The sequence below is a fragment of the Balaenoptera ricei genome, chromosome 16, assembly GCF_028023285.1.
Source record: "Balaenoptera ricei isolate mBalRic1 chromosome 16, mBalRic1.hap2, whole genome shotgun sequence".
Lineage (NCBI taxonomy): Eukaryota > Metazoa > Chordata > Mammalia > Artiodactyla > Balaenopteridae > Balaenoptera > Balaenoptera ricei.
In genome coordinates this window covers 106,770,429-106,797,430 of record NC_082654.1, presented here as the reverse complement: position 1 = coordinate 106,797,430, position 27,002 = coordinate 106,770,429, and the positions used below count along the sequence as shown (strand labels likewise).

Sequence of the window (27,002 nt, the reverse complement as noted above, 5' to 3'; positions counted from 1 at the left end):
GAGTCCTTTAGTGATCCTTTTCAAGGAAACAAAACAAAACCTTACGACTGTAATTTATAAATTGAGTCAACACAGTATGTCCTGGATGGAAAGGCTGCCAGATAAACCCACCAGGTGTGGGACTTGGACAAAGTTCTCTCCCAGAGAAGGACCCTCGTGGGGTCGTGGTTGATTGAGGCAGCTCTGGTCTCAGGAGCAATACTTCAGTTTTAGACACAAAGATGTTTCAAAACCCTTCATTTTTTAATTTCGTGAGAAAAGGGAAAGATGGAACTCTCTAACGATTTAACTTTTGAAACCCGAAGGAAATCTGTTCCTTGACCAAGTGGTTCTCATTTTTAAGGGACTCAATACATAAGTAAATGAAAAGCAACAGTGCTGGCTGACGGGGGAGAGAAGAAAACAAGATAATGGTTTCTCCCCCAAGGGTTTATTCGATTTTACTTACATAAACAATTTTAAAGTAAACCAGCTCGAGCTCTCCCCGGCAGACAGAATGATGTTCCATAAACTTCCCGGGCTCCACCCCACTTCTACCCTTCACTTCCCCATCAGACGCAACTCTGGACAAACCAACAGAACACCAGAAAACAGAAGACGACACAAAACCCTTCTGAGCCAGATTCTGGAAAGGCTTTAGCAGGGAGACGACCCTCCCCTCACGACAGCTCTGCTCTAAAAAGGCAGCAGAGCGTCTCTGCCGGGGCCTCGGCACCGCGTGAGGTCTGAGCCCCTGCAATGTCGGACTGGACTCCAAGTCAGCCTGGGCTTTAAATTCACTCTCAGTGTTGGATCATCCAGAGCCGGTCCTGGGCTGCTCTCCTCCCGGCCATCCCCCTGGGGGTTGATGCCCCACATCATGGCTTTAAATACCACCTGTGCACTGAGCATTCCCAAACTCACATCCCCACTAAGGCCTTTCTCCTGACACATTTCCAAACACCTACACAGCAGGTCTTCCTACCTGAGATGCTTAATGCACCTTGGACTTAACGTGTCTGAATTTCACCCTCTGACGTGTCCCCTAGACCTGCTCACCCACAGCTCCTCCGTCTCACGAGGGGCCTCGCCCTGAGCCACCTTCCTTGTCCACCCATCAGCCCATCCTGTGGGCCCTGCCTTCAGGATACGCCCAGGTGTGACCGAGTCCCACCTTCGATGCTGAGTCCCGTTACCTTTTGCCAGGACAGTAACAGCAGCTTCCAAAGGTGAGGGGGGGAGAAACAAGCCATCTGAAAAGGCACCTTCGAAATTCCCATTGGTTTCATTTGCTTTTAAGTCTTGATAATTTATTTGAAATTTCAAATAACATTAAATGAGGTAGAACATCTTTTCTTTTTTTTTTTTTGACTTCTCAACTGTACTTTCAAGACTAGGATGGGCTACCATCTTTCTAATTTCTAAGAGACTCTAAGAGTTCCTGTATGTCATATCAAGTATTTCACTCACAGCAGGTTTTTCTATGCTTCCTCCTTCACGTAAATATCTTTTCTTGGCACATTATTTGTTATATACTTAAAAAAAGGTAAATACAGCATAACCCCAAAGTATGGGTTTTTTGTTTGTTTGTTTGCAAGGCTCTGAACCTGATTCCTTGGATCTACCCCAGAAGACACTGAAGAAGGGTTAGATTGTAACCATGTCACTTTCCAGTCCTGGGAGAACCCGAAACAGAAGACTCATCTTGGGGGTTCATCTGATCTCCCTTACTGCTTAAAAATCTCCTTTTCATCCGCCTTTGTTCTTTTATGACTCTTCATATTATTAATGATTTACAGGGCACTCACCATATGCTGGCCACTGGGCTAGGCAATTCACTCACTCAACAAATACTGAGTTTACCAAGTGCTGGGAGGGGGCCGAATAACACGCCCAGGTGTAGCCCACCGCTCTAATGAGTACATTCAAATGATCATGCAAATAGGTAAGACACATGCTGTGTAGGCGGTGATAAGGGTCGTGGAGAAGCATCAGGTAGGGAGGGGGTGGGGATGCTGGGGGCCGGGGTCTCACTCCTAGGGCAGGAGATCAAGGGAGGGCCTGGAACAAAATCTCAGGGGAGGAGGAGCCAGCCCTTGGGAACACTTCTTTAACCCTCATGGTAGCCAGACGTCATCATGTTACAGCGTCGCATGAAAGACAAAGGCCGCAAGATCAGGAACTGGAGAGTCCCGGGTCGCGACCAAGGTCTGTATGACTCCAAATCCCTTGTTCTTAATTAACCTCCACCTGCACTGCTGTCAGATTTATCACAAGTGAAGACTGAACTCTACAGGGCAAGCATTTCCATCGGTCTATACAAAGAGAGATACTGCAGAGCCAAAAAATATTGTATTTATATATGGAGGTCAAACACTTTAACAGCCCTCTATTAGATATGGAGGGGGGTGGGATGATGCAGAGCAGGAACTTGACCTCCTTAACCTGACGGTCAATAATATTGGTTGCTCTAAAGCTGATACTTTGAAGGCAGGACATGGCCTCAGTTCCAGGCATCAAATTGACTTTGGGGAGATTTTAATTTAGCCCAAATCCAAAAAACGTGGAAGGCAGCCCAGCTGCTACTTTCACACATGCAAATGAACATGACACAGTAGCTGGAACTAAAATTAAAGCCACCTAAAACACAGCCCACTGCGGGATGAATATTCAAACATCTGTTTGGACAAACTCGTATTTCAAAAACTGAAAAAAAAAAAAAAAAAATATATATATATATATATAGTTTTGAGGACATTTAAGGGACTTGCAGTGGAGACAGAACCCCGGCCCACGCGTTGATGAGCCATCAGAAAGGGCACCCTTTTCTCTCAGCTCTGAGGAAAGGTCACAGCAGGAAAGCAGCCCTTAAACCAGTGAGGTGAAACCCAAACCATCTCATGGAGATGAAATTCAAAGCGGTCAATTCCAGTCTCCAGGTACGATTTTTGAGCTAGATTCCGCTAGAACCTGAACCCGCTCCTGAGTTTAGGCCAGGCCCCTCCGAAAAGCCGCACTGGCCCTTTCTGGCCTTCAGTCACTGCTCCTCTTCACCGGGCAAGTTGGGAACATTGCTCTCTGTGCAGCAAGGACAACCTTCGTGTCCCGCCCCTGAGTTGTGGAGAGCGGCTGGCACAGGCTGGGTGCGGTGGGCCCACGAGCCTGGGGATGAGGGTGGCGGGTACGCGTGCGTCTGGGACCCTCCCCTGACGTGCAGGCGGGCACCGCCCTGCGGCCGTGCACCCAGCTTCAGGACTCTTCCGGAGCCCGCGCGGTCCCTGGACCCCTGTGAAGCAACCCCTATTCCAGATGGGTGTTTACCAGTTACCCGTGCTGACTTGAAGCAGCAGCCCGGCACAGGGGCTGAGTAAAGCTGCCTTAAATATAAATTAATGGATTACAGGGAATATTAAGCAAAGACAATCTTCTGGGCTGGATTCAGAAAAATGATGAGATTCTTAGTATCATGTGCAGTATATATGTTTATATATCAATCATATGTTTCACATATTATATCACACACACACACACACATCCGGAGTCTGAAAGAACTGTAATTTTACACACTTGTGAGCTGTTCTGGGTACACAGAACTGACTACAACGCCAAAAAAGCTAGGTAAGAGCAGGGAGAGAGCACCTGTGTGGTTAAGTGGCGCTTACACGGTTGCGAAGTCCCCCTGAAAGCACGAGAGGAGAGGAAAATCCTCTTTCAAGGTGCGCTATTTAACTCAGAAAACAAAGCCCAGCGTTAACACGTGTTCACGTGGAGCTTGGTCCCTCTTGTCTCTCTTCAGCTCACCTGCCCCTCAGTCCCGGGAACTCACACCCAGGGAAATGGGACCCGGCTGGCCCTGCGGGGGACCTGCCTGGCACAGCCCGGTCACCGGCCTCCTGCCCAGATGCCTCCCGCTCAGGACTCACCTGGGCGCCCGCCACCCGGGTGCCCTGAACGCGCTGGACTGGAGCAGACTGTCCGAGGGCAGTGGTGCCCCCTCGCCTCCTGCCACCCCGCCCCCTCCCCATCCGCCAGAGCAGGAGCGGCTTGTCTGGCTGGAATCCCGGGACCTGAGTGCAGCGGACGTGGCATCCACGTACCTTTACGTGACGGATGAAGGACTCTAAAAGTAACCAGGTGAGCAGGAAGGCCTCGCGGCACCCAGGGCAACAGCTGCCCTCCAAACGCGGCTCCTTATTTTTTAGTACAACAAGACTAACCGTCTAAGGACCCCACTGCGAACAGCCTCCCAATGAAAGATCGTTACCAGCAAGGTTCAGAGGTACAGAGTGGCAGTGAGGGTCATGGTATCACTTTCCTAGTCAGTGGTGACAAATGCACATTTGAGCGTCTGGAGGCCTGAGAACCCCCAGGTCCCCGAGGAATCTAGGGAAGGACGTAGAGCAGAGCCTCCCACCAGCCCCAGCACTCGAAGTGGGGAGATGGTCCCAGGCCCTCCGCCTCCGAGTTCTGCTCAGTTTAACATCGACCCTGCGGGGCTGTTTCTTTCCCCTTTCTGCTCTCTAGAACATTCCCAACTAAAGCTTCCCAGTAAGCAAGACTTTAGCGCTTCCTCCCATTGAGCTTGTGAACGATGGAAAGCAATTTTGTGAATGGATTTTAAAAACCACAAGTGACCAGTATAGACGAGGGCGGTCACGCCACTTTCTCTCAGTGACTCTCACGCTCTGACCAGCAGCCTGCAGCCTCTGGACACACCAGGGGCGTCGGGAAGATTGGAACCCAGGCCCAAGCAGCCCTTTCACATCCTGCGGGTGAAGTCCCATTGCCACGTGCCTCGGAATTCTCCTAGTTTTCCGGCCCCGTAAAGACACGGCACACGCTGTCTTGCAGAGCAACAGAAACAAGGAGCATCCTGGGGGAAAGTACTCACTGTGAGGCAGGAAGTGGCCAGGGCGGCGCCCGCCGCGGGCTGACACTTACTGGTCGTGCCTGGTGTCGGGGACGGCTCTGTCCATCTGCAGCTTATCGCTCTCCACTTGGTTGAACTTGTTGCGGGCGTAGGGGTCCTGCCCGGAGCGGACCATCGTCCCGCCAACGTAAGCCTCCTGGTTAAAGTCCCGCCATCGCACTTTCCCTGCAAGGAGCAGAGCAGAGGGTGTGGGACGAGGGCACGAGGGAACAGAGAGCTCGGCCCCAAGGCCACGCGTCAGTGCGACTTCCACGAACAGCGCCAGGGCTGCCGCTGCCGGCAGTTCTAACCAGCGAACCACCTGAGAACAGGCGGCACCATGCCTGTAAACCGGCAACCTGAACTGTTACCGTTCGTAGCGTGAAAGTTAAAGCCAAGACTTTGAGTATCTGTCCCATGAACAGAATTCTACGCCAGTCAAAGTATCCCGGAGAATGGCACCATTGACACTCCGTACAAAAGGAGATATGCTCTGCTTGTCCCACCTTTCCAGGGATTACAGTAATGCCAAAAAGCACCTCAGACACGGTGACAAAGATCCTGAACAAATGAAAGTAAGGCATCCCATCGTGTCACATCAGGCGGCACAAAATAAGTGTTTACACAAAAATAACACTCCCAAAGAACAGGACACCAAAACAGCCCCGGAGAGACCTCCTCAGAGATACTTCCTGCAGCCACTGCCACATCGACCCCATGACATGGTACGTGAAGCCTTTTCTGGCACACTCACACCCTGGCACACTGATGTCCTAGGACACACACGCCCTGGCAGCCTCACATCTTAGCACATTCACACCCTGGCACACTCACGTCCTGGCACACACCCCCTGCACTGTCACATCCTTGTACACTCCTGTCCTGGGACACACATGCCCTGGAATGCTCACACCCTGGCACACACCCTGGCACATTCACCCTGATCACATTCACCCCTGGCACACATATCCTGCATGGTCACATCCTTGCACACTCAGTGTCCTAGGACACACGTGGCCTGGAATGCTCACACCCTGGCACACACCCTGGCATATTCACCCTGATCACATTCACACCCTGGCACACATATCCTGCATGGTCACATCCTTGCACACTCAACATCCTAGGACACACATGGTGTGGAATGCTCACACCCTGGCACGCTCACCCTGATCACACTCATGTTCTCAGCAGGAGGGGACGGACACCAAGGTAGTCTGGCCTGTCCACACATACGTTCGCCTTGATTCCACTGCCTGGATTAGCTGTTGCGGCTCCAGGACCCAGCACAGGGTTCTCCAAGGACACGTGCTGGCCTGGAAGTTTGTGCCAGGGTGGGGTAGGGGCAGTGCTGGTGCAGCCTGGGATCTGGAGGGAAGGGCACTGCCGGGTGGGGCGAGCCCGGACAAGCTCGGGTGCGAGAAGGCAGAGAGATGAGCAAAGGCACCGATGCGTACAGGGAGAACAGTGGGAGGAAAGATCGACTCGGGACCAAACAGAGGTGGGACTTGCTGTCCACCCGCCCCGCCCCGGGCTGCAATCTCTGTTTACCACCTGCTACCTCTATGATCTTGGGCAAGTTATTCATTCTTTGAAACTAAGTTTCCTAAAAATAAATAAATACATAAAATGACAAAAGATTTTTCAGGAGGATTTAATGTGCCAATTCAGTAGATGTGCAAACTCAAACCAAATTAAAAAATAAAAAAAAAAAAAAAGGGAAAGAAAAACAGTAACAACAACCCCTGTCCCCTTGAAGTGGTAAAGCTCTAGTGGTCACAGTGCCGTGACGAAACAGAGAAACAGGAGGCCAAGGGGCGGGCAGCTTGGGGCTGCTCTTCTACAAGGTCTGGTCTGACTGAGAGATGCCCTCACGAGGCAGCGTGGCCCTGTAGCCGCCCTGGGGAAGAGCATAGGGAACAGCAGCACCGAGGCCCCGGGGCGGGGGGCAGGGCCCCTTCTGCAGCGCGTCAAATGCTGGGCATTTGGTTAAGATCAACAGTGAGTTATGACACTAGCGTGTGTACCTACATGCGTGCTTGCCCAACACAGGCCCCTCCGCACACCATCAAAAGAATGCCATGTTCCTTTCTCTATTTCAGAGATGAGGAAACTGAGATCCAGTCACCTGCGATTTGTTCCAGGTCGTAAGTAAACTTTCTATCTAAAAGCCCATCCGCTTTCTTGTTACAACTGTCCTGCGAGGTCAAAACCCCCATCTCATCACAGCTGGTTGCCATGGAAATGATGCTCGGGGTCACAGAGGTCCAGCCTCTCAAATAGGAAAGCAATTCCAAAACCCATGAGCTCCCAGGCTACGGGGTGATCCCGTGCCCCTGGTAAATGTCTGGCTACGGGAGCTGGCCCGCGTGCCCGCATTCTCTTCCATCCAAGATGAAATGTTTCCAGCACACGTTTTCCACGCTGACAGCCCTAGAGATACCTGTGGATCATCCACTCTCCCCACCTTTCTGCCTTCACCCTGTGCTCCAGCACACCAGCCCCTCCTCCTCACCGCATGACCTCACCCCTCACAGGCTACGCGAAGCAGGAGCCTCGGCCAAAATCTACCCCAGCTGCGCCGACCACAGAATCCAAATGAGCTGGCTCCCACTGATTTGTTTAATGGCCTGAAAACTCTTCACTGCCACAAACAACTTGGAACTACGTCACCCCATCCAAGGCCAGAGGAAGGACCATCACCCAAGAGATGCTTGTCTCCAGTTCTGCTTCTTGCATGGAGAACTGGGGTCAGCAGGAAGAGGGCTGGTCGTCGGGGGTCTGTGTGTTGGGGTGGGGGGTAAGGCCTCTGCTGAGCTCCTGGACCTTCAATCTCTTTGTGCCATCAGACCCCCAACCCCTTTCTGCAATAAGGCAGCACAAGGTTTCATGGATGCCTCATGTCAATCAGCTCTGGGGCTGGGGTTTTCCCTGCCTCGGCCCCAAGCCATTGCTGTGTACTAAGTGTCGACTACATGCTAGGTATCTCATTGGTTCCTGCGGGTACAACAGCGAACACAGAGCTGATGCCCACCTGTGGAGGTCACGCTCTGGGAGACTGCGGGGGGCTGCAACAGACAAGAAGATAATGACCATGGTAACAACTGCAGCACTGAAGCCTGAGCTAAGTGCTCAGATGGTGAGGACTGCAGTTCTATGGAAACACCTAACAGAGGAGCCCGGTCTGGACCGAAAGGGGGTGCCGGGAGGTGAGGGGCTCCTGGGGAAGGAGCATCTGAGCTGAGAGCTCAGCAGCCAGCAAAGCAGTGGAGAAGAAGCCCTCTGTGACTTCACAGAAACACATCTTTCTTCAACCTCCAAAGAGGGTGTCACCCCCCCGCCCCCCGCAGAGGCACCCCACAGTGACCCCTGCCCCTATAGACATGACATTCTCTATAGCACTCCTGGGGGCCCTGCCTGGCCCGGTGACAGTTAATTTCCCAAGGCACACACCATTTTACTGGAGACAGATTATAAATGGCTTTATAGCGTAGTGATATGTTAGAGCGCAGCAGGGACTTTCAAAAATGTTTGACTATGACATACATCTCACATCGTGGCCCGAACGTCATGCTGTAAACACACACACACAGCTGAAACGAAGGTTTTCCCTTTGCTATGTGTGAACACATAATATTCTATTGTTTTATGTGGGTGTGACTCATAAAACTGGCTCCACACTCTAATAATGGGTCAGACCCACTGGGCTACAGAACCATTATAGAACTCAGTTATTTCTGTATTACACAGAATTGCTAGGGTTGGAGCAGAGTCAGGAAAAAGCAGCGAGAGCAGGCTTCTCAGAGGGAATATATGCCTGGGTCCAACCCCAGGCAGAAAGGGAAGCAGCAAGTCAGAGGCTGGAGAGAAACCATCAAAACCGTAAATATCGTGTCTGAATATACGGACTTTTTAAAAACGACACTCATAAATCATCTTGTATTTTTATCACCTCTTTAAAATCTTAGAAAGAGCATTAGAATAAGAGTTTCCAAAAAATACACGAAAATCTAGTGAAAACGGACTTGGCGAAGCAGAAGCAGTGGATGGAAAACACCCCCCAGATATGAAACTTCTCATGAGAAGACAGAAGCCAGCTTCAGCACCGAGATGACAGGAAAACAGAACAGGTGCTGAAACAACAGGAGGGGAGAAAGGGACCTTCACCCCGAGGAGGGCTGTGGAAACCGCTCGCTTATTACACGAGGTTCTGAAGGTCTTTACGAGGAGATTCATTTCCAGAAGACAGGCCTTCCTAGACGTGGTCTTTTAAGCTGAAGGAGGGACTGTGCGACCCTGAGTGTTGACACCTCTGGTTCTGTACGAAGGTGAGGCTTCCTGATGGCTCCGTCAGGCTGACACCCCCCGCCCCACTGACAGCCCTCAGGCAGCCTCCCAGCCCCTTCCACAGACACCCGTGGCCGCACAAGTCCCCCCCCCTCCACCACCCTTCGAGGCCAAGATCGTCCCCCGATGTCCCTGTGGTACCATTTCTCCCAGGGTCAGGAAGGGGCTCCTGGCGGGCAAGGACCAGCCTCCTGCTTTGCCCGCGGCCAGGGCTGATCATGGGGAAGCGCATCTCTCGGAAGAAGGCCCGGCTCCCCCAGGTGGTCTCCCGCTGCTGACACCCACACCTGAGGACTGCTCTCGAACGCGCCGGACATGGGCCCTAGACCTCCTTGCACTGGTTTACAGGCTTTTTCTAAATGGCGCCCTCTCAAGCCGGCCTCCCGTCCCCTCAGCCAGGAGCCACGGCAGAACCCGGGCCCCAGGGACAGGACCTCTGGCCCTGTGAACGTTAATGACAGAGATCTGATCACCATTCTGGCCAGCCTCGCCCCATGGCCCTCCACGGGGCAAGGCCTGTGAGCTCTTACTAAACCCACCATCCACGCAGAGCCCAGGTGAAACTACGACACTAGAAGGCAGGACTGTTTGGTTTTAATGCACTTACTCCGCCCTGCCAGCTGCCAGCAGCCTCCCAGGGCGGCCACCTCCTCCAGGAAGCCTCCCTGGCGTCCCCAGCTGCAGCCCCTCCCCAGGGCCTTCCTCACACGCTGCTCCATCCCGACAACGGCTTTCTCACACACCTACTGTCGCAGGGCCTCACAGGGTTTACCACCCCTCCATCTAATAACTAACTCAAAATCCTGCCGAGGCTCACCTCTAACTGCTGTTTGCCCTGCTCTGCCGGCACCTCGCCCGCCCAGCTGTCCCCAGGAACCACGTGCCCTGTCTGTATACGGTCTGGACTCAGAGACGCATTCATTTAAAGCATCTGAGGTCTCTTCAGCCGCTCATCCTCCAATATTCTCCTAACAGCATCGCTGTAGGCTTTCCAGTCTGGGCATCAAGGTCTAGATGGAGAAGCCGGAGATCAGCTCGGCTTCCTCTGCCTCCTGCCGGGGGGGGGGGGGGGGCCTGGATGACGACTCAGCCTGTCGTCCCACCCCCTGCCCCCGCTGCTGGCCCCAAGCACCTCCCTCTCACGGTCAACTGCTCGGGGACCAGCCGCCCCCAGTTCTCCGCCTCCCCGGAGCCGACAGGGCTGGAACCCGCGGCACAGCACACGTTTAATGACTGTTTAAAACCACACCCTGCAAAGCCCACGTCCGACCTTGGCATCCCTTCCAGCCTCCGATAGTTCTGTGGACGCTCCCAGAGACCCAGGGCCCCGCAGTCACTCTGGCCTCCTCTTCTGCTCCTCTGGTCTCTGATGGGAGCTCCTCACCCAGCGGCCCCGAGCCGTCCAGGTGGGCAGCAGGAAAGGGCGCGGTGCCGCCGCTCCGGCCCTCCAGCCAAGACACACAACGTCCAGAGGTAGGGAGAAGCCGGGGCCCGGGGTAGCCGCCTCTGGGAGAAAAGCGCCAGGACCTGGAGAAAGGTGGGGACTGGGAAGACGGCTTCCTGCCCCTCCTGCCACTGGTCCCCTCCGCAGGACACACGTCTGTCCACTGGCCGCCCCGCCGTCACCACCCGCGGCTCCCTGGCCCAGCAATTTCTTCTTTTCTTCCTTTCCCATGTCCGACTTACTTGGCCACTAACATTCTTCCTCTCTCACCCCTGCTGCCCCTCACAAGCCTTTGCCCTTACTTTCTGGAACCCAGAGTCTCTTCGCTCTCCCCTTATCCACCCACCAGGCCTTGAGTTACATCTGTCTTTCCAGAATCTTTTTCTTCCTAGTGGAGTTTTGGAATTTCCCCTTCTGCCCATCTTAACCAGATTGTGAACAGCACAGCATCCCTGGAGCAGAGGCCAGACGGGAATCACAGCCATGCGTGGTCCACAGAGCCTGCCCGGGGCGCGGAGGTCGTGGGGGCCCCAGCTCTGTGCCCTGTGGGGTCAGGGCAAGGCCGGCTCACGCAGGGTCCTAAGTGCCACTCAGGACGTCACTGCCAAGGGAAAGCTCGTTCTAGGCTCCTAATAACCAATCCTCCAATTACCTTTTAGGAAAGACGCTTTTATATTCAAGAAACTGCTTGCCTTTGGATGACTTGTTCAATTAACTTTAAAATAAGTTTAAACATTTCCAAACACCATCATCTCTTCCTTAAAATGTTCATTTTTACTGAACCTCGTATTTAAAGAAACAATGATGTAAATCTATGAAAACGAACGTTCAAAGGATTAACCCCATGAAACATATGGAAACACCAAGACACACGTGGTCTTCAGATTAGAGACGGCTCAGGTGGGACAGTCCTTTGGGGGGTCAGGACCCTGCTGACACCCCCCCCGAGGGCAGCCTCGTTGTACACACCCACGGGTGCACGAGGGGAAGGGAGGGCCCTGCTGTTGGGGTCCCTCCAGCCAGGGGACGGGGGCGTCTGGATGCTGTGCTGGGAGCACGGCCACGCTGCACATCTTCACTCAAGTCCTCCCCGGGAAGGACGGCTTAAACAAACCGAAAGCTAGCCTGTGTGAAACAGCGAGTCTCTTCTGGGAAAGGGGCTGAGGAGGGAAATAGAATGAATTCTAAATCAAAGGACGAAGCTCTCCGATTCAGTTTAGACTCTCAGTTGACCTCAGATGGAATGTAATTTTACTATGCTTGAAAGGAAAAAAATTCCTCATATTCTTCCTCTAGAAGGTCATAACGCTACACCACAAAAGAGAAGACCAGGGCCAGGCCGGGATTACAGACAAATATATCCATTTCAATAACAAAGACATGTAAATACTACTTTATTATTTGTCACTGGAGAGCTGGTATGACAGGCTTGTTCACCTGTGAGAAACTGTCTCCTGAAACAAGGGATCCTACACGATTCATTTTTAAGGATGAAAAAATAGAAAATTCAAAGGAGTGATTAAAAGCTAGTTAGAAGAAAATAAAAGAAAAAAATCAGACGCTATAGGGTAAATACTCAATTTATTTAAAATTCTTTGTGCTGTCAAAATAACTAAAACCCACCATGAAAGAGTCTGATTTGCATTATGAGATCTACACCTGCCTTGAAATCAAGGAATCTTCCTATACATATTTCTTTTCCAAATTTTAAATAGAAACTCCTCCTTCTCCCTCTATGTGTGATAGTGTCTAAACACAATAAAGTTAGTTTGTTGTACATGGTTTTTCATCCCAAATATTAGTAAAAATATCAAAGTGAACCTACTACGCAGAATTGGGGCCGATACGTGAAAGGCAGGAGGACAGAAAGAGGGTGTCGCTCACCAACGCCCACAGGACAGGTGCTCCGTACAGACCCAATGCAGCACACCATCACCCTGCAAAGTACGTGTGACCACTACTGTTTCCACTGTACTAACTGGGCAAGTGAGACTTGGATGTTAAACTAAAATGATGGAACCATGGGACTTCCCTTGTGGTCCAGTGGTTAAGACTCTGCACTCCCAACGCAGGCGACCTGGGTTCGATCCCTGGTCAGGGAACTAGATCCCACATGCCGCAGCTGAGAGCCTCAACTAAAAAGATCCCTCACATGGCGACGAAGATCCCACGTGCCACAACTAAGACCTGGTACAGCCAAATAAATAAATAAATATTCAAAAAAAAAAAAAAAAAAAAGATGGAACCACAAGTCAAACCCAGGTCTCTCTCTTCCCAAAGCCGTGTTCCTTCCACTGTGGATGCCAGCTCACTCTGAAGTGGGTGGGACTGCAGCCAAGCACCAAAAAGCAGCCTCAAAGCGCAGTTCCCATTCCTTCCCCAGGGCACCCGCGCCCCCCCCCCACCCCGCCCCGGCCCAGTGCAGTCTGGGTGGAGGGCGTGGGGTCTCTCTCTTGAAGGCGGACATCACGTGCTGCTGGAGGCAGAAGGCCCCAGGGATGCACGTGTGAAAATCTCCCCACTAAACCCCTAACGTGAAGCCAGCTGGAGCTGCCGGCCCTGGTTCCTTTCTAACAGCAACGCTGCTTCCTTGTAACTTCCACTCTCCGGAGTCTCCAATAAAAGGAAAACAACGAGCCTCTCTTCTGTGGCACCTTTTCAAATACTTGGGCATCGTGATCCCACCGCGCCCTTCTCGGCCCTCCGTAAAAACACCCATTTATTTTAAGTGTTCCTCATGGGATGCTGTTTCCAGCCTCCTCCCCGTCTGAGTCACCATCATCTGGACCGACTCGAACTTAATGAGCATCCCTGAACAGCCTGTGCCCAGAACAGAACGAAATACTGGAGGGGTGGGTGACAGCACGGAGGGCACTGGACGCTACCGGAATTGTTTTGGGCGCTATATTTCTACTAACCCAGCTCAAAATCTTTTAAGAGCTCCACCCCTTTTCCGGCTACCGACCTAAGTCCTCGGTTTTGCTTTCTTACTCATTGGAATGGGGGAAGGACAACAGAAGATTTGATTTTTGGATTTTTAAAAAATTAATTAATTAATTAATGGCTGCATCGTGTCTTCGTTGCTGCGCGGGCTTTCTCTAGTTGAGGCGAGCGGGGGCTACTCTTTGTTGTGGTCTGTGGGCTTCTCATGGCGGTGGCTTCTTGTTGCGGAGCACGGGCTTAGTTGCTCCACGGCATGTGGGATCTTCCCGGACCAGGGATCGAACCCGTGTCCCCAGCATTGGCAGGCGGATTCTTAACCACTGTGCCACCAGGGAAGTCCACTGCTTGCTTTTGCGATGCGTCTCTCGGGATACTGAGAGGTACTTCTTTTCCTGACAAGGACACTGTGCAGATCCCGGGGCCTCAGGTGAGGTGGAAGAGTGTTCAACCTTGAGAAGGAAGGAGACACTGACACACGCTACCTACCACACGGAGGAACCCTGAGGACACTGCACCAGTGGAAACAAGCCAGTCACAGGAGAACAAATACTGTGTGACTCTCCTGTATGCGAGGTGCCTGGAGGACAGTGGGGAAGTAGATGGTGGGCCAGGGGCTGGGGAGGGGAACGGGGAGTCAGTGTTTAATGGGGACAGAGTCTCAGTTTGGGAAGATGAGAAAGTTCTGGAGACGGATGACAGCGATGGTTGCAGGACAAGGTGAATGTACTTAATGCCACTGAACTGTGCACTGGAAAATGGTTAAAATGGTAAATTTTATGTTATATATATTTTACCATAATTTTAAAAAAGCACAATGCTGCAACCCACAAAACCCCTCAGAATGTAACAGGGAAGAGCTAAATGGGACTCCACGCTAGATCTGTTTCTTTGACTTTAACCTTTGCTTTTCGTTGCTTTTGTCATTATAATTGTACATAACGGCCTGCCTCGGGGAACCCTGCCCACCTGTGGATGGCTGCAAGAAAAGAGAAACTAACACATCCCCTCTCCAAGGCTGGCCATTCCAGGAGATGTTTTGCAAGACTGATGGCCCTTTTACTTTACTTCCTCATCCCCTCCCCCCGCTTCTCTGTTCTGTAAAAGAAACTGGCATCCAGACCCCGATAAGATGGTTTTTCAGAGACACTAGTCTACCGGTCTTTTCGGTCTGGTCTGCGAATAAAGTCGTATTCCTTGCCTCAATACCTTGTCTCTGATTCACTGGCGAGAAGAGGGAGGCTGCACTCGGTAACAAGAAGGGGGAGAGGTCAGGAGAGCACGCCGCCCCAACCCTGCAGCGTTAGTACTGGAAAACCTGTTGGAGATAATGGACGGTGGAAATTCTGGCCAATTCTATTCAAGGTCTTCTAGCTAACCTGAAACATCACTGGTTCAAGTCAAGTTTATCATATGGGCTGAATACACACACAGGTGGCTCACGTCACCTCTCTGCCAACAGCTGGGAAGCAGAAGAGCTAAACGTGGTGAGCTTCAGAGGCAACTCACAGCCGGGATTTAAGACCTGTTCCACACTTCGCCATTCCCATTGCATTCATCTTTACGTGAACGTGAGCAATTTCTGTTTTGAGACATCAACTGTCTTGGGTGATGAAGCAGCAGCGGGTGGGAGAGGGGCGGGGTGAAGACCCAGCCAAGGATGGGAGGGACCTCCCGGAGACCCAAAACCCAATCAGGACTCTCCTTCCTCAACGCTCTCCCTACCTGCTCTCTGAGGCTCACCCCCTCACACGAGGTTCCCAATGAACATGACGAGAATGACCCTGAGGTTTCATAGAGGCCAGAAGAAAATCTGCTCTCAAAGGCCACGTCTTCTAAGGATGGGAGCTCCCTGGCTTCCTCCACCCACAGCCGTCCTCAAAGCCAGACCTCGGCCCTTCAACCCCTGGCTGGCCTGTTCCTTCACCGGTCCTTCTGCGTCACCGCGACCCTGCCAACTGGTCTCACCAGTCAGATCAGAGATGCTGCAGAGACAAGAGGAGACGATACAGGAGGGAGAATTACGAGGAGAAACTGATTTTCAGACCCGAGAGCTTTTTTCTGCACCCAGGAAAAAAAAAGATAAAACTCATCTCCATCTGATAGATTTTCAAAAATAAAAAAACTGACAAATAAATACTCTATTTGAAACAACACTTTAAAAATCAGCGTTAAAAAAAAAAAATTCAGTGGTTCAAGTTCAAGCTGGAAAACATGATGCTGAATTAGAAACAATAATCACGGAATATAAGGGCAAACATCTTCCACCCTGGACCTGCAATGTGGAGCAGATGCTTTTGCTCCTAGGGTGAGTGGTGAAAAAAGGTTGGAGGCCATTGCCTGGGGGCGTCACTGCTCTCTTATATCAGGCTCTCCATCTGCCAGTGGATTTCCTGGCCACGCTGGACTGCGTGCTACCTCCTCCCATCCATCCATCTACACATACCAGATACCCAACACCTAGAACACAGGAAGCCGCTGAGTTCCCCAACAGCCTACTCACAGAGTGGAAAGTGCTGTGACCATGGTTCCTTGCAGACCACAGAATTCTGGCTGTGCCCATGATGCTTGGGGAAAATGTATTTCTTAACCACAACAAAATAGTTTCTAAAGGAAAAAAAATCATGTGTATGATAGCTGAGTAAGAAAAAAGGTTTCAACAAAAAAAAGAAGATAAAGTCCTTTAAAGGCAAAATAAAAGGACATGGTGCATTCATCAAAGGTTATTAGTCATAACTTAAAAAAGAGGAAAACCAGTACATTCCTATCTCTTTGACGATAGGGAAATCAACTGTATAACAGTTAAGGACATGAAAGCCCAGGTCAATGCCACATTGATTTTAACTATGGCATCTGACTCTTAAGTGGTCACGTCTAGGACATGCCCTGAACATGACTTCTCCCCACCTCCCCACATATGCCTTAAAATTCAAGAACACTTGGTTTTGCTAATAGGAGACAACCCACAGGAAATCTCTCATTAATCCACACAGCAGAAGTACATCCTATTATTATAACAAAGAAACGCTTAAGAGCTAACTCTTCCATTCAGATACGCTCCCCACTGCGCGGGTAATGCCTATCACATAGGAAGGAACTGGCTCGGGGCTTCGGAGTCGGGGGGAGGGAGGGGGCAGACCTAATGGAGACGTCTAATGCACACACACGCTCCCAAGTCTAGTGCGGGGGGGACATGTGGAGGGTGTGACACAGGAGGGTCTGGACTCCCTGGGCTGACGCCGTCCCTCCCCAAAAAGAACCGCTAACAATCAAACTCTCTGTCACCATCAAAGCAAAATTTCATGAACTAACTTCCTGGTCCCAATCCTGCACGTAAAGAGTCTGGAAGTCATCCCTCCATCCCGACAAGTGAAAAGCTGAACAAGCTGAAAAGTCAAGTCCTCTTAGATCCCTCAGAGAAGTGAGCTCACAGGGCAAACTGCTGCTCCCAGAACTGGGGAGACCAGCAGGTGAATACAGAGGGTCAAAATTTCCAGGGCAGCAAGTTCTGCAGGAGGTAGAGCCGGGGAGGGACCCGAGCTGCAGAATGAACCGCTGGAGGCTCACTGTGGGCGAGCCTGACGGGTAAGAACTCCGGGAGGGGGGAGGCCCAGGGACTCCACAGGTCCGTGACTTTTACCCCTTCTGGCCTCCAGTGGCGGGGGGAAGGAGCCGTTCTGAAACAGCAGAAGCACTCCGTCATTAACAAGGCCAGCCCTCAAGAGAGCTGATCAACCCGGAGGAAGGGGAATGCCCATCTCCAGGGGGCTCTAACCATCCTGTCTCACCTGAGTGGCAGGACAGCTGAGAAGCAGTTGTGAAGCTGACACCCGGGGTGCAGGCTCACTAGGAGACTGACACCTGCCACATAAGGACAGCATGCCTCCCCTCCCCCACACCTTATCAGCACATCACCAAAGGCCTGGTTACTGGGGTTCCTTTTACCCAGGACATCGCACCTGGGTTTCTAAGAAAAAATTACAAGGCACACTAAAAGGCAAAAAGCATAGTGTGAAGAGACAAAGCAAACATCAAAACCAGACTCAGATATGGCAGGATGTTGGAATGATCAGACCAGGAATTTAAAGCAACTATGATTACTACGTTAAGAGCTCTAATGAAAAAAGTAGACAATATGGAAGGACAAATGAATACTGTAAGCAAAGAGATGAAAATTCTAAGGAAGGATTATAAAAGAATGCTAGAGGTTAAAAACACTAACAGAAATGAAGAATGAGTTTGAGGGGCTCATTGGGAGACTGGCCATGGCTGATGTGAGAACCTCATGGCTTGAGGCTATGACAATAGAAACTTCCCAAATACAAAGCAAAGATTAAAGAAAAAAGATTGAAAAAAAAAAAACAAGGCCAAAACAAAACAAAACAGAATACTTAAGAACTGTGGGACAACTACAAAAGGTGAAACATGTGTAATGGGAATACCAGGAGAAGAGAGAAAGGAATAGAAATATTTGCAGTGATAATAACTGAGAATTTCCTCAAGTTAACGTCAGACACGAAACCACAGATCAAGGAAGCTCAGAGAACACCATGCAGGATAAATACCAAAAAAACTACCCCCGGGCACAGCATATTCAAACTGTAGAAAATTAATGATAAAGAAAAAAAATCTTGAAAGAAGACAGAGGGGAAAAATACCGCGTTAGAGAAACAAAGGTATGAATTACATCCAACTCCTCAGAAACAACGCAAACAAGAAGAGAATGCAATGAAATAACTCAAGGGTTGAGAAAAAAATTCATCAACCTAGAATTCTGGACCCTGTGAAATTAATCTCTAAGAGTGAAGGAGAAATAAGGACTTTCTCAGAATTGAGGGAATCTGTTGCCAGTAGATCTGCCTTACAAGAAATGTTAAAAGAGGCTCTTCAGAGAGAAGGAAAATGATTTAGGTCAGAAATGCAGCTCTCCATAAAGAAAGGAAGAGAATCAGAGAAGGAATAAGTGAAAGTAAAATTACACTTGTAATTTTTCTTATTCTTTTTTTTTTTATAAATTTATTTTATTTATTTATCTTTGCGTTGGGTCTTTGTTGCTGCACACTGGCTTTCTCTAGTTGTGGCGAGCGGGGGCTACTCTTCATTGCGGTGCACGGGCTTCTCATCGTGGTGGCTTCTCTTGTTGCACAGCACGGACTCTAGGCACGCAGGCTTCAGCAGTTGTGGTGCACAGGCTCAGTTGCTCCGCGGCATGTGGGATCTTCCTGGACCAGGGCTCGAACCCGTGTTCCCTGCATTGGCAGGCGGATTCTTAACCATTGCGCCACCAGGGAAGTCCCATTTTTCTTATTCTTAATTGATCTAACAGATAACAGTTTGCACAAAATAATCATAGCAACTGTGTATTTGATTCTGTATGCTTATATGTTTACATATATGAATGGCATACGAAATGAATGACAGCAATGATACAAAGAATGGGAGGGAGAGATTCATAATATTTTGCTGTAAGACACTTGTGCTAACTGTAAAGCAGGACAGTGTTGTCTGAAGTTAGACTTGGATTAGCTGTAAAAAAAAAAAATGTAAAAAAGGGAGAAAATGGAATCATATAAAATGTTCAATTAAAACTACCAAAGGCAGGGACTTCCCTGGTGGCGCAGTGGTTAAGAATCCGCCTGCCAATGCAGGGGACACGGGTTCGATCCCTGGTCCGGGAAGATCCCACATGCCGCGGAACAACTAAGCCCAGCGCCACAATGACTGAGCGTGCGCACTAGAGCCCACAAGCCACAACTACTGAGGCCCACAAGCCCGTGCTCCTCAACAAGAGAAGCCACCGCAATGAGAAGCCCATGCACTGCAATGAAGAGTAGCCCCCACTCGCCGCAACTAGAGAAAGCCCGCGCAGCAACAAAGACCCAACACAGCCATAAATAAATAAATAAATAAAATTTATATTAAAAAAAACTATAAAAGGCAGAAAAAGAGTGGAAGACAAAAGAACATAGAACAAGGGCACGGAATAGAAAAGAATAACAAATATGGTAGACATTAATACAACTATATTAATCATCACTTTACATTGTCAGTGGTCTAAATACACCAATTAAAAGACAGAGATTGTCAGAATGGATCAAAAAACAAGACCCAACTGACTACATGCTGTCTATAAGAAATCCACTTTAAATATAAAGACACACATAGATGAAAAGTAAAGGGATAGCGAAAGAGATACCATTCTAATACTAATCAAAAGATGGCAGAAGGAGCTATATTAGCTTCAGACAGAACAAACTTCACAACAAGGAAAGTTACCAGGAATAAAGGAGGGCAATACATAATGACAAAGAGGTCAATTTGCCAAGATGACATAACAATCCTTAATGTGTTTGTGCCTAACAAGAGCATTAAAACACATGAGATAAAAACTTAGAAACCTGCAAGGAGGAACAGATGAAGCCACTATCATAGCTGGAGGCTTCTCTCTCAGGAATGGACAGATCCAGCAGGCAGAAAATCAGTAAGGACACAAGTGAACTCAACAACACCATCAACCAACTGGTGATATAACTGACATCTACAGACTACTTCATCCAACAGGAGAATACACATTCTTCCAAGCTCACATGGAACAGTCACCAAGACAGACCACATCCTGGGCCATAAAACACACCTGAACACATTTAAAAGAACACAAATGATATAATATCTGCTTTAAGACCACAGTGGAACTAAAAATCAATATTGGAAAACCTCAAATTACTTAGACATTCAACAACATACTTATAAATAATGCACAGGTTAAGAACAAATCTTAAAGAAATTAAAAAATATTTTGAACCAAATAAGAATGAAAATACAACTTATCAAAATTTGTGTAATGCAGTGAAATCAGTGCTTGGCAGGAAACTGACAGCATTGAATACAATATGGAAAAGAAGAAAGATCTGAAATCAATCATCTAAGCTTCTACCTCAGAAAACTAGAAAAAGAAGAGCAGAATAAATCCTAAGTAAACAAAAGAAAATAAATAATAAAAATTATAAATCTAAGAAATGGGAAAAAACCCTGAAAACTGGTTCTTTGAAAAGATTAAAAAAATCAGTAAGCCTCTAGCCAGGCTAACTATGAAAAAAAGATAGAAGACAGAAGTTAGAATATCAGAAATGAAAGAGGGGACATCAGTACAGACACAATGGACATTAAAAGGAGAACAAAGGAATACTATGAACACCTCTATGCCTGCAAATTTGATAACCTAGATGAATGGACCAATTTCTTGAAAGACAAAATCTCCATAACTAGGACAGGAAAAAATAGACAATTTCAACAGGTCTATATTTATTTTAAAAATTGAATCAACAATTATTAACCTCCAAAAACAAACAGCACCGGGCCCAGCTGAGTTCATTGGTGAATTCTACCACACATTTAAGGAAGAAATTATACTAATTCTCTACAATCTCTTCCAGAAGACAGAAGCAGAGGGAACACTTCCTAACTTATCCTATTAGGCCAGCATCACCCTAATAACAAAACCAGACAAGAAAAGAAAACTATAAACCAACACCTCTTGTGAATATAGATGCAAAAATCCTCAACAAAATATTGGTAAATGGAATCCAACAATGTATAAAAAAGGACTGTACACTATGACCAAGTAGGATTTATCCCAGGTATGCAAGTCTGGTTCAATATGAAAATTAATTAATGTAATCTACCACATTAAGAAGTTAAAGAAGGAAAGTCACATTATCATATTAATAGATGCAGAAAAAGCATCTGACAAAATTCAACACTCATTCATGATAAAAACTCTCAGAAAACTAGGAATAGAGGGGAAACGTCCTCAACTTGATAAAGAGCATCTAAAAAACCCCTTCAGCTAACACATTTAATGGTGAGAAACTAAAAGCTTTCCTGCTAAGATCAGGAACAAGGCAAGGATGTCCTCCCTCATCTCTCCTTTTCAACATCATACTAGAAGTCCTAGCTAATGCAGTAAGACAAGAAAACGGAACGAAAGGTATAATATAGATTGGGAAGGAAGAAACAAAACTGTCTTTGTTTGCAGGTGACATGACTGTCTTGGTAGAAAATCTGAAAGAATCAACAAACAAAAAAATTCCTGGAACTGATAAGTAATTATAGCAATCCTTGTTATAATTGGAGGATACAAGTTAAATATACAAAAGTCAACTGCTTTCCTATATATGAAGAATGAACAAGTGGAATTTAAAATTAAAAGCACAATACCATTTACATTAGCATCCCCCAAATCAAAATACTTTGGTACAAGTCTAATAGGCACAAAATGTATATGACCAAAACTATAAAACTCTGATGAAACAATTTAAAAAGAACTAAATAAATGGAGAGATATTCCATGTTCATGGATAGGAAGACTCAATATTGTCAAGATGTCAGTTCTTACTAACTTGATCTGTAGATTCAACACAATCCAAATCAAAATCCCAGCAAGCTATATTCTGTGGGTATCAACAAACTAATTCTAAAGTTTACATGAAAAGGCAAAACAAAGAGCCTAACAAAAAAAACAGAAAAGCCAACACAATACTGAAGGGAAAGAACAAGGTTGGAGGACTGACATTACTCAACTTCAAGACCAAATATAAATCTAAACTAATCAAGACAACGTAGTACTGGGGAAAGAACAGACAAATAGGTCTATGGAAGAGAAAACAGAGCCCAGAAATAGACCCACATAAACATAGTCAACTGACTTTTGACAAAGGAGCAAAGGCAACACAATGAAACAACCATGGCCTTTTCAACAAATAATACTGGAACAACTGGATATCCACATGCAAGAAAAAAAAAAAAATCTAGATACAGACTTTACAACCAAATGGATCACAGACATAAATATGAAACACAAAATGATAAAACTCCTAGAAGACAACATAGGAAAAAAATCTAGGTAACCTTGGGTATAGCGATGACTTTTTAGATACATCGAAGGTATAATCTACGAAAGAACTCATAAAGCTAAACTTCATTAAATTAAAACTTTCTGCTCTGGGAAGGACACTGTCAAGAGAATAAGAAGACAAGCCACAGACTGAGGGAAAATATTTGCAATCATACATCTGATGAAGGACTATTATCCAAAATACTCAAAGAACTCTTAAAAGTCAACAATAAGAAAAGGAGCAACCCGATTAAAACGTGGGCAAAAGACCTGAACAGACACTTCCACAAAGTTTTACAGATTAGGGAATTGCAAATTAAAACATCAATAAGCTACCACTTCCAAACTATTAGAAGGGCCACAATAAAAAAAAAAAACTGTGACAATATCAATCGCTGGTGAGGATGTGGCGCAAAATGAACTCTAATTCATTGCTGGTGGGAGTGCAAAATGGTGCAGCCACTTTGGAAGATAGTTTGGCAGTTTCTTATAAATATAAATGTATTCCTACCATATGATCCAGCAGTGGCACTCCTTGTATTTACCCAAATGAATTGAAAACTTATGTCCCCACAAAAAAACTGCACACAGATGTTTACAGCAGCTTTATTCATAACTGCCAAAACTTGGAAGCAACCAAGATGTCCTCCGTAGGTGAATGGATAAATAAATTGTGATATATCCAGACAACAGAATACAATTCAGCGATAAAAACAAAAGTGCTACCAAGCCATGAAAAGACATAGATGAACGCTCAATGCATGTTACTAAGTGGAAGAAGCCAGTCTGAAAAGGCTACATCTGATCTGATTCCAACTATGTGACATTTTGGAAAAGGCAAAAACCAGGGAGACAGTAAAAGGATCTGTGGTTGCCAGGGACTGGGGGAAGAAGGGATGAAGAGGCAGAGCACAAAGGATTTTTAGGTCAGTGAAACTACTCTGTAGGATACCATGGTGGTGAATTCATTTCACTGAATATACAACACCATGAGTGAGTCCTAATGTAAACTATGGACGCTAGGTGATGAGGATGCATCAGTGTTGGTTCACTGATTATAACAAATGTCCCATCTTGTGGGGGATGTTGATAGTGGCAGAGTCTGTGCACAGGGGGGCGGGGGGGTCTACGGAAACCTCTGTACTTTCTGCTCAATTTTGCTGCGAACCTAAAACTGCTCTAAAAAAATAGTCTGTTAAAAAAACAAAAATCTGTGAACCGATACATCCCATCCTGTATTTTTGAGTTTATTCTACTGATATTTTTTTCTTCCAAGAAATTTTTGTCACCTCCCAGTAAACTCATTTCACCACCCACTAAGGGCTTGAAGGAAGACAGCAAAACACTGCTCTAGGGCAGTGTCTCCAGCTGCCCTAGGAAGTGCATTCCCTACCCCACAGGTGATACACTCCAGATGCCACATTCAGCTCATTCACAGTTAGTGGGCAAGACAGGTCCCCACCACCCACCAGCAGCCCAAGGCTGGCCTGGCCCTGGGAGCTGCAGCAGTACCTGGAGGGAGGGTCTCCATGCTTTGTGCTTTCTCATCCCCGTTGCTGTGATGAAGGTCTTTCTTTTTAATTGGGTCAATGTCATTCCAGTCCTCCTGGGGGAGCAAAGACACCAAATGAGTCGACAGGTTCCTGGAGCCCACCTTCATTCATCAGGTCAATAAACAATGCGTCCTCCCATCCGGAGGACTGCACCCCAGACCTGCTCAGTGGTGGAGACCCAAGGACAGAAGTGACTCTGTCCAAGTTCTTGGCGTGAACTTTCCAAGGAAGGACCTGCGTTTCTCTCTCCATTTTCTATGTGTATCACTTATCTATGGAAAGAAATACTCTGGAAACTCCCTGGGCTTTGAGGATGTGGGAGGGTGGGGAAGGGAGATAGGGAAACTGGATCAAATAAGAGAATTCAATAGTGGTTAAATCAAAGCCATTAAAATAAGGGTAGCTCTCCAGACGCCTTCTATGGCTTAAGGGCACCCTAGGACCAAAGTCTCCCTCAGGGCCATTGAGCCCTGCTCAGAGGTTGTTAAATGATTCCTTTCATCCCACTGAATAACAGCGGAGGAAGGGCAAAGGACCGCGGAGCTTTTCCTCCTCTCCTCTAGAAGGGCTGCCAGTGGAAAAGAGCTGCAAACTAAGGGCTTAATGTAAAACCAGAAGAGAGACGCTCTGGCAGAATTTATTCAACTCATCTGCACGAACAATTTAATCTATCAACATTAATCAAACAACCCCATGACCACAGAGCTAAATATATTTTTCAACCACTTGGGATCTGATTTCTGTGAATACAATAAGAAAGGTTTCTGTATATAACCCAAATCAGAAATACCCCACAGCTAGTAATTTTCCCACACAGACTTTGGTGGGCCAAGCACTGTCGACTGGCCATTTCCCCAGCAGATGCTATTAGGATGTTGGCAGCCTTAGGTCCCCTCCCTCAGGGGAGACCCAACCAGTTCTGCTCAGGTTTGTTCCACTAGCATTCCTCCAACCAGCATGGGCTGCGTGACCGCTGGGGACATTTTGGCTCTTAACGATGTGAAGTGAGATTTGCAGGAAGCGTTAATTTTCAGGGGCTAGGCCAAATCAGACATCTTTTCCCCAAAGGCAACTTGCTCTGCCAATAATCTGCATTTTTACTCAAAAAGTAGAGTAATTAAAGAGAAACGGCCTGAGTCTCCTCCTCTGGAGGCCAGCTTTTCCTTCAGTTGCTTCCGAGGTGAAGTGAAGCTGGTTTATCCCCTCAAGGCCACCACTGGGATGATGGGCGGGGTGGGGTGGGGGCGGTGGGGGGGCACTCCCATGGGAGTGATGTGAGGATGACCCCCTGTAGACACAGTGCGCAGGTCAAGAACGCCCTGCACCTGGGTGGTCCTAGCCCACCCCACCAACCTGTCCCAAGGCCTTCTCAGGCTTTCAAGGGCCCCACGTGCTCTGACTTCTGAAGATCCTAGCCCACATTGTAACAAATGTATTAAAATGCACCTGTATCCCAATTTAAATACATTTTGCTGCGAAAAAAACTTTTTGAATTGTAATTTGGCTTTTGAGAGGACTTGGTTATAAATAAACTTTCAATTTACTATTGGCAAAGATTTCCAGGCAATCCTGGCACCTGCAATGGAGTGAGAGAATCTGACCTACTCTCTGCCTTCACGACATAAAGAAACGTGCGAACACTAAATCCAGCAAGTAATGACGTTAGCTGAGTCACACTGGGTAGACTTGTAATTAAGCTTATTAATTTTTATTTTGCAGCTTGCTTGTAACATTTTGTGGCTAACAGCTTCTTCCCTCAGGCATCTGGCCGACTACACACACTGGCTAATGGATCACACCATTTAACCTTGTACAAAATCGAAAGTGAATGAAAACAAAAAAGTGAACATTGCTGGTGTGGCCACCGCACTGTAATATTCACCAAATCAACATCCGTAAGTCAACCATCAATGTTTTCTTAGAAAATAAATGTCTCCTTCTTCGCACAAACAAGACTGACTGATCCATATGTAACACTCCCTAACCTGTCTCCCCTCCCCACCCCCACTCCCCGGGACAATGAACCGAGCCCACCACAAAACTAAGGCCGAGGATGAGGACCTGCTATATAACGAGGGCACCGCAAAGTCCCAGTAGGCAACATGATGCTAAGTGCTGTTTATGAATGCCTACTAGGCACCAGGCACTGTACAAAGATACTTGTCCATCCTGGCAGCAAGCCTGCCGTTTTATAATTCCTATCTTACAATGGGGACACAGAAGATCAGAGAGGTTACGCAAATTGTCCAGGTAACACAGCGGGCGAGCAGCTCGAGTTGGCCCTTTATGAATCAGGATGGGGATGGCAACCCAGGGCTCAGTTTGAACCAAGTTACAAGAGGCTGATTCTCACAAAGTCATAAAAATCCAAGAATACGTTTCTAGGGAGTCATCCACAAAGGACTGTTTTGTTCTTGACTCCAGGTCAAAAAGTGCAAATCACCATGTTCACTACCAATTCCCAGAGTAGGAGGGGGAGGAGGAGGAGGAGGGGGAGGAGGAGGAGGAGGAGGGGAGAGGAGGAGGAGGGGGAGAGGAGGGAAAGGGGGAGGGTGGAGGAGGAGAATGAGGGGAGAGGAAGGGAGAGGAGGGGAGGGGGAGGAGGGAAGGGGAGGGGAAGGGGAGGAGGAGGAGGGGGGAGAGGAGGGAGGGTGGAGGAGGGAGAGGGGGAAGGTGGAGGAGGGAGAGGGGGAGGGTGGAGGAGGGAGAGGAGGAGAATGAGGGGAGAGGAGGAGAAGGGGAGAGGAGGAGGAGGGGTGGGGGGGAGGAGGAGGGGGGAGGAGAGGAGGAGGAGGGGGGAGAGGAGGGAAGGGGAGGGGGAGGGGGAGGAGGGGTGGAAGAGGGGGAACACCTCTGCCACTAATACAGGGCACTTCCTAGGTGCCCAGCCCCATTCTAGACCCTGCCCGCAAGTTCATCCTCCATACGGCGCTAGTA

At 48.1% G+C, this 27,002-nt stretch overlaps 1 protein-coding gene across 1 annotated transcript in view; it reads right to left on the bottom strand.

Annotated features, from left to right (window-relative positions):
- Positions 1 to 27,002, bottom strand: part of GALNT2 (polypeptide N-acetylgalactosaminyltransferase 2) — a 179,067-nt gene that overhangs the window by 59,305 nt on the left and 92,760 nt on the right. Inside the window, exons 2-3 of the mRNA XM_059899691.1 lie at positions 24,025 to 24,118; positions 4,921 to 5,074 (exon numbers count right to left, since the gene is read on the bottom strand). Coding sequence (XP_059755674.1) covers positions 4,921 to 5,074; positions 24,025 to 24,118 — 248 coding nt within the window. The remainder of the gene's footprint in view (positions 1 to 4,920; positions 5,075 to 24,024; positions 24,119 to 27,002) is intronic.